The sequence below is a fragment of the Myxine glutinosa genome, chromosome 8 (assembly GCF_964187855.1).
Source record: "Myxine glutinosa chromosome 8, kmMyxGlut1.1, whole genome shotgun sequence".
Classification (NCBI taxonomy): domain Eukaryota; kingdom Metazoa; phylum Chordata; class Myxini; order Myxiniformes; family Myxinidae; genus Myxine; species Myxine glutinosa.
This window is the reverse complement of record NC_136268.1, coordinates 7,569,556-7,577,775: the sequence shown is the minus strand read 5'-3', so window position 1 is coordinate 7,577,775 and position 8,220 is coordinate 7,569,556. Positions and strand designations below refer to the sequence as shown.

Below are 8,220 nucleotides of genomic sequence, written 5' to 3'. Positions count from 1 at the left end.
GTACGTACGTAACTGAATGCTTAACCTCGCTTTTCGCTTTGCGAGCGCAGCGTAAAAATTGTATTGGTGTCAAAGCCTGCACTGACAAATTGCAAATTACTAGTAGCAGGATAAATACCTTATCGTGATGTTTTGTGAGGCACCCCACCGGAAGTGAAACAAGTAAATGAAAAAACATGTTTTTAGGGCTATACACTTTTATTTTATTTTAAAAATGTTTTTAATTTTTTTTTTTTTAAACAAAGGAAAAAAATTATTTTTAAAATTACATTTTGATAGACTAGTACACCCGCTCACGACTGGAGCAGCAGGAACGGCCATTCCTCTTTGGGGTATATAGATTACAGTCGATCTATGGTCGGGTCTCAAGAACATTAGGTGTGTGTTCATTTACCAAGTTTCTTGTGCAGAGATCCCCAAGTGGTTTAAGCATTTAAGCAAGCACTCCATTCAAAACCGTTAAGGAACGGCTAGCTTGGCAAGCGCTAGCTAGCTGCTTGGTAAAGGAGCACAACCCGAGCTTCTCCCTTTCAGTTTTGTATCAAACAGCAGGAGCGAGTTTCAAAAGTTCACTAAAAAAATGCCACGGTAGCGGCAGAAAGGGCCATGTTATTATCCCAACACTTGTGGGTTATATAGAGTACAGCAGATCTTCGCTCAGTTCTGTAAGTTATGGAAACGCTATTAAAACTAATAGCCGGCGAAGCCGGTGTTGTCAATGAACGCGTACGTATTATGTTGAGAAGCCAGATTTTGCTGGATCCCTTGAGAATTTCGAAGCTTTGACGCACCAAATCGCTCAATGGAGGCCGCCATCTTGCGGATGCGGAAGTATGCATAACAAATTCAAAAAAGTTCAACAGGAGTTTGTTTCACCCGTCTTTTTTTCATTCACAATCTTATGCACCTCTAATTTGTAATTACAATACTTCCAAGACCAACCTCGGCCCGCACGGGCCTGGTTATCTTCAACGAAAATCGTCACCAAACACCGGAACCAATGAGATTCAAGCATTTGAAAAAATGTCAAAAACCAAATCACTCAATGGAGGCCGCCATCTTCCGGATGCAGAAGTATGCATAAAAAAATTGTGAAAAAGTTCAATAGGAGTTTGTTTCACTCGTCTTTGTTTGATTCACGATCTTATGCACCTCTAATTTGTAATTAAAATACTTTAAGACCAACCTCGTTCCCCGGATCCGCACGGGCCCTGGTTATCTTCAACGAAAATCTTCAAACGAAAATCGTCAATCGTCACCAATTACCGGAACCAATGAGATTCGAGCATTTGAAAAAATATTTCAAAAAAGCTTTTTACCGCGTTTCGGACGCTGAAAACGGCGTCAAATATCCTAAAATTGATGAAGAATTATTTTTTAGAAATCTCGCGGCCTTCGGGGATAGTTTTTCACGGCCGGGAAATATCCGAAGTTGAGACGGAATTCACCGAATTAATCAAGAAGGAAATTTTCTAAATTTTAATATCATCCAGAATGCAAATGGTGTCATTTTGAACTAGGTACGGTACCTACTACACCTACCTACTACCAACTACCTAACCTACTGATGCCATAGTGATGGGTAAAATAGTGACAAGAGGCTTTGGCTTCGCCGGCTCATTGCGGCTTTGCAGTCGGGTACTAGTATGACCCTACTTTGAAGCTGCAATGAGCCGGCGAAGCCAAAGCCTCGATTGAACTTTTTCGCAATTTTTTATGCATACCTCCGCATCCACAAGATGGCGGCCTCCATGGAGCGATTTGGTGCGTCAAAGCTTCCAAATTCTCAAAGGATCCAGCAAAATCTGGCTTTTCAACATAATACGCGTTCATTTACAACACCCCGGCTTCGCCGGCTATAAGCTATTTATACACGTTATCACTGCAGGAAAAACGCCTTGGGGAAGTGGGACATTATTAGTATTAATATTGTTTTGTAATAACATTAACAATATGCGATTATCATTAATTGTGTTATTAAAAGCGTCTTTGGAAAAATGCCACGATAAATCTTCTTTGGAAATACGCTACGATAAAGCTAATTTAACATTTATATACACCTCAACGTGCAACCCCATTGACGGAAATGGCGGGCAAACTCGCTCGTGGGAGAAAACCCCCTTGGGGAGGGGGGACATTAATGCGCTACAACCTTCATTGTGTAACCCTTGGTCATTCAGTCAAGTTTGGTTGGGATTGGATAAGTAACGACAGAATGTATTGGGGTCAAAAATTCATCAGGCAGACACAAATGGCGTATTTCAGTATGATGATGATGATGATCCTGTCAAGTTTGGTCAAGATTGGATAGTGTAACGACAGAATGTATTGGGATCAAAAATTCATCAGACAGACACCAAATTGCATATTTTAGTATTATGAAAATGTACCAGAAAAGAGGACCGTGGGCCAAATTTCAGCTGTCTAGGACGTATGTAACCTTTAAAACGAACGGCTCAAAGATTTGAAACGGGACAAACAAACAAAGTTCAGATGAAGTTAAATAAAAGTGTGTAAAAAAAAAAAAATGCTAACCCATAAACACGAATGATTGATTAGCTTTTTAAAACATTCGTTACCTGCTGTTTAACACTAAACTGACAGGGAGGAAACCCGACGTTCTTGAGGCATTATATACTTATCACATCCCCCAGAGACTAATGGATCTGAGCCTCGATCTACTGTAATCTATATACCTCAACGAGGATAATAACATGACCCTTCCTGCCACCCCCACAGGGAGTAGGTGTACTGGTAGGTTTAAATAGGAATTAGACAGGTACGTAGAACATTAGGTATACAGGGGTACAGGGACATTGCAAGGCTTGTCGGTAGCTTATGTATGGAACATGAGTGATGGTATACCTGTGTAGTAATTGTGATGTTTGTGGGAGGGTCTCATTACTCTTGTCTGTAGGAGGATCTGCCCTCAGTCCTTCTGCAACCACCAAAAAAACCCCAAAAACATTTATTTATTGTAATAATAATAAACATCGTTTTAGTTAAAATATTATTAGCCTCCATTGGTCTTAGTCCGAAATGGGGGCTTATGGATTTCATCTCGTCCGCCCATCTGTCCTTGCGTCTGCAACCATATCTCGGAGATGTATGGACCGATTTTCTTCATACTTAGCAAAAAGACAACACATGACGGTATAAATATGCGTATCATTTTGTTTCACAATGCGATCAAAGATGGCCAACTGGCAGCCATTTTAGTTGTAAAAAACCCAATGTTCAATGCGTCCTCAACCATTTCTCGGACATGAATTTACCGACCTTGTTCAAACGTTGCAAACAGATAATGAATTATGGCTTACATATGCATGTCATTTTCTTTCGAGATCAGATCCAAGATGCCGACTGGCGGCCATTTTGTCACATAAACGTGTCTCCAACAATTCCTCGGACGTGCATGGACTGTTTTTATTCAAACTTCGCAGAAGCATAGTACATGATGGCATAAACGTGCACCTCACTTTATTTTGTGATCTGATGAAAGATGGCCGACTGGTAGACTGGAGGCCATTTTAGTTGTAAAAAAAACCCAATATAGAACACATCCTCAACCATTTCTGGGTCATGCATTCACCGATGTTGTTCAAACTTGGCACACAGATAATGAACGGTGGCTTACATATGAATGTCATTTTTTTTTCGAGATCAGATCCAAGATTGCCGACTGGTGGCCATTTTTTTTTTTACATAAACATGTCCGCATCCATTTCTAGGACATGCATGGACCGATTTTCTTCAAACTTGGCACAACGACAATACATGAGTATACATATGCAAATTTTGTTTTGTCATCCGACCAAAGATGGTTGACTGACAGCCTTGAACTCCATACAGTAAAATTACTAAAACCACTGTAGGGGCTATGACATTTTATGTCTTTTTTCTTCTTGTTTTATTTGCATATTTAGAGCGCCTCCGAACTTCCCCCAGTAAGATTGGGTCTGTGGCCTGAGCTGGATTTGTTTGGTCTGGTGTTGGTGTAGCAGAGGATTTATGGGCCGAATAGCCTCCTCATGCATAAAAACTCCTTGTTAATCCACTACTACTACTATTACTGTATACTACGACTTTAAGCCTTGCTGTTTTTGATGCAAGTCATTTCTGAACCAGTTTCCATGGCTTGAATGTCATTTGGGCAGCGATTTGTAATTTGCTTACGGTGCCAATAATAACTTGCCTAATCTACCCCAAAGACACAGTGGGATCTTTAGCATCCACCAGTCAATGCTAGCAGATGGGACACCCGAGTTAATGTCCATCTGAACATTTTGTGATGCAACATCCTGTCTGCGAAGCATTATTCCGACAGTTCATGGATGGGTCAGAAATCAAACTCCGACTACACAGCTCAATGGTAACTACACTACCTGATCTGCACTACCCTATCTAACTAATGTTATCCTTCATAACTGCGTACAAAGTGCGACCAAAATAAATAAATAAACAAATCTCTCAACGTCGGTGTCTTAACCTTAATCCACAAGACACGGACAATGGAATCTTTCTGCGTATTTATTTTTCACTTACAAATATAATAGCACAAGAACGAACACATCATGGATGTCCATTTACACTCGGATTTAAAGAACGTGAGATCATATAGAAGAACAATTTTAAAAAGTTCTCCCCACTTACTAGTCCTTTCTGCTAAAGTTCATTGCACGGGATTCAAACTGCAAAGAGGGAATGACGAAAGCGGGACGAGCTCTTCGAGAACCAACTTTCTTCAACTCAAAACGAAATTCACAGCCATTGTAAGCTGCAGTGTATTTACGACTGTACCAGTAATAGGTAGGCAGTGGATACGTTTCCTTAAACTTGTATATAACCGTCAGTAATGTCCTCCCATCGCTTCCCCCGAGGGACCATGTAGTGAGGCAACCATTGCAAAAATTATGGCAAAAAAGATGGCAGACATGTCACGTGGCATAAATTATTAATAAAGAGGCAACCGTCTCGATTCGATGTTATTCATCATGGGACGCCACTCAAATTCTCTGGCGTTGCATATGAGACGAAGCGGTTAGCGTTCTATGGAGCTCCTCGACAAGTTTGTTCAGGTCGGTTAAGAGGTGCTAACATGCAGAGTTTCCTGGAGAGCTCTTTAATCTCTGGTCAAAATGGCTGACCGGAACGACTTCTGGGAAAGCCTCCATGACAGTGAGATAGACGTCACTTCCTGTTCAACAAAATCCCCACCCCTCACAGTTTCCGGATTAAAAAAAAAAAACGATGGCGTCTGCGACTTCCCCTTACCATTTGAAAAGACACGGAAAATCACTCGGAACCCCTTTCATTTCAAATGAAATTGAATCGATGCTAAAGCATTAATAAAAAAACAACACAAACTATATATATATATTTATAAAAACATATCTGACTCAAATGCCGATACAAATCCCTGTAAAAGGCACCACCAAAATCACCTGCAGATAGGTTTAAAGGACTTTACGGGATGCCATCAAATCATAAGCCACATCCCAGCTCAAAATAAAAATATGTACAGCAGCCTATATGTGAGGTAACTATTCTTCTTCACTCTTTTTTTTTTTAATGATCGGTGTGTACTCGAATAAAACACTATTCACTCCGTCTCCACACAGCCAAGGACCTTTGGATAACTTAGGAGAGGCACTCGTAACCTTTATGTAACATTTCCAAGCAACGGTGCGTGGATCTTGCCAAAATCTGTGCCATTCCTACCGCACGAAAAACAATCAATTTCTTTAGAGTAGCACGTGGCCGATAGCACAGCAAAACAACAGCATCTCTTTACATTCCAATAGGAGATTATCAACACAGTGACAGCAACAAATAACAGCAAACGGCAGGTTAATAGTAAGGATTTTCGAAGCCACGTCTGTGTGGTAAATGCCAGATTTTCAAAAGCTTTTCAAAAACTTCTCTCCCTCTCTCGCTCCCTCTCTCTCTTGCTCCCTCTCTCTCTCGCGCCCTCTCTCTCTCTCCCTCTCTCGCTCCCTCTCTCTCTTGCTCCCTCTCTCTCTCTCGCGCCGTCTCTCTCTCTCTCTCTCTCTCTCGCTCCCTCTCGCGCCCTCTCTCTCTCTCTCTCTCTCTCTCTCTCTCGCTCCCCCTCTCTCTCGCTCGCTCCCTCTCTCTCTCTCTCTCTCCATTCTCCCTGTCCCCCCTCTATCTCCATTCTCCCTCTCTCCCTCTTTCTCGCTCTCTCTCCCTCTCGCTCCCTCTCTCTCTCTCTCTCTCGCTCTCTCTCCCCTCTCTCTCTCTCCCCTCTCTCTCTCTCCCCTCGCTCTCTCTCCCCTCTCTCTCTCTCTCGCTCTCTCTCTCTCTCTCGCTCCCTCTCTCTCTCCCCCCCCTCTCTCTCTCTCTCTCTCTCTCTCTCTCCCTATCTCTCTGTCTCCCTCTCTCTTTCCCTCTCCCTCTCTCCAAAACAAGGCATTTTCTGGTGATGCATGGTAAACGAAGCAGTCACAAAGTCTTTGGAAAAGCAGGCACATCTGAGTTGCCCGTGCTCGGCCAGGTGGCGGTGTACTTACGGAATCACATTAAAAAAGGAGGGTTGTGGGCGAGTGAGGAGAAGCACGTCGCTTCTTCGTTACTGCATTGTTTCAAAGGACTGCTAAAGTACGCATCACACTACTGATAGAGATGAAATTTCCAAAGGCAGCGATGGCGGGTCGATTTCACAGGCGACACGATGGAGTCTAACCTGGGAATTTCGCGATGCTTCGGACAAAACTAGGCGGCCGACGTAATTTGCCGGGATTCCGAAAACGTGGAAAATTGGCTGGAGATTGTTTGCGGCGAGGTTTTGCTTCTCTTTAGCGACTGCATTGGCTGGGAAATTCCATGATTAGGCAAGTGTCTTGTGACCAGATACAGTCTACGTGTCAATCGTAAGGCAATGCCAGGATCAAAGTCTCAGCTGCATTAGTGCAGTAAGTGATGTTAGCAGCTGAATAATGTAACATCAGAATGAAGGCTTCTCCTACTAAAACTGCACCACCCTTGTACTTGAGCTTTGTGGCAATGTAATAAAAATCCTTCAGCCCTTTAAAAATCCATATAATAATCATCTAATACCATCAAATGGCTAAAACATGAAAACATCAAAAAGCATATAAAAATTGAAACCACATACTCTTAAGGATCAAACTTAATGCTAGGCCGCAAACGGTCTTCCGGGGACTGTGAAGCCGCGTCAGGTCGAAGCGTCCGAACGCGCATTGAGCACAAATTCTCAGGGTCTCTTGGTTCGGTCACCACCGAGGTGCCCGGGTCGTTGGGCTTTGGACAAAGATTGTGAAAAAGCAGTTTTCAGTAGAACCATAGCTAGACTTGAAAAGGCCTTTCCATGACAAAGTAGAGAAGAGGAAAACCGACAAAATAATTAGTTTAGAAAGTAGAAAATAAAAAAAATGAAGAAAATAAAAAACGTTTTTTTTCTTCCGCCATTGCCTTTCACATCCTAGTCATGTACCGGTGCAAAATAGAAAGAAACCTATGTAATTAAATTAATAATTCGGTTTTTCAGGAGCAAAAAATGTCCTGCTCAAATATCCTCTACTACAAAATAGCTTTGAAAAATATACACAGTTTTATACGTTTACTCTGTACGCCTTTTTGTCTGGGTGTTCGGTATACCTCGACCCTGTTTCATGGTGCGGTGTAAATGAACAGGAGGTTAGACCCAAATGGGCTTTTCACACATTATGCCTGAATGTTAGAACAAGGCCACGATATCGGTCCTCGGAAACACAGAGCACTCGGGCCTGGCAACACACATAAAGCTATTACAAAACCTCGTTCATGTGAAATGAAAACTGATAATAGTTGGATTTCTTTTGTTATAAATTCAGGAAAAACACAACCAGATAATGGACGTCGAGGGAACAAGCCGAGCGGGTGCCGGGCCTCCTGCAGTGTTTCTCCGGCTTTTGGTTGGAGAAGCCGTCCTCAGTCCTTGACGAGTCGGTAAATGTGGTGTTGTGCGCCGTGTTCACTCGTGGACACTTCAAATACATACGCGATACACAGCAGCGTCTCCTGAGTGTCTCTGTTGGACACGACCTGCACGAGAGGAAAAGCTGCTGAAACGACCATAGTGATGATAAAACAGCATTTCATCATCCAAATCATCATCATCATCATCGATGAACGGGCTACGAGGATGACATCCTGGAATGAGTGCCGGTCCACACTTATTGCTTAATGAGCGTAGCCTGG

General features: G+C 42.5%; 1 protein-coding gene across 3 annotated transcripts in view; it reads right to left on the bottom strand.

The window, feature by feature from the left end:
- Positions 1-4,516: 4,516 nt before the first annotated feature.
- LOC137432239 (transcriptional enhancer factor TEF-1) overlaps positions 4,517-8,220 on the bottom strand; it is a 159,517-nt gene continuing 155,813 nt past the window's right edge. For all 3 annotated transcript variants that reach the window (XM_068123993.2, XM_068123990.2, XM_078782882.1), the window contains one exon: positions 4,517-8,064. In XM_068123993.2, coding sequence (XP_067980094.1) covers positions 7,951-8,064 — 114 coding nt within the window. In that variant the 3' untranslated portion in view covers positions 4,517-7,950. The remainder of the gene's footprint in view (positions 8,065-8,220) is intronic.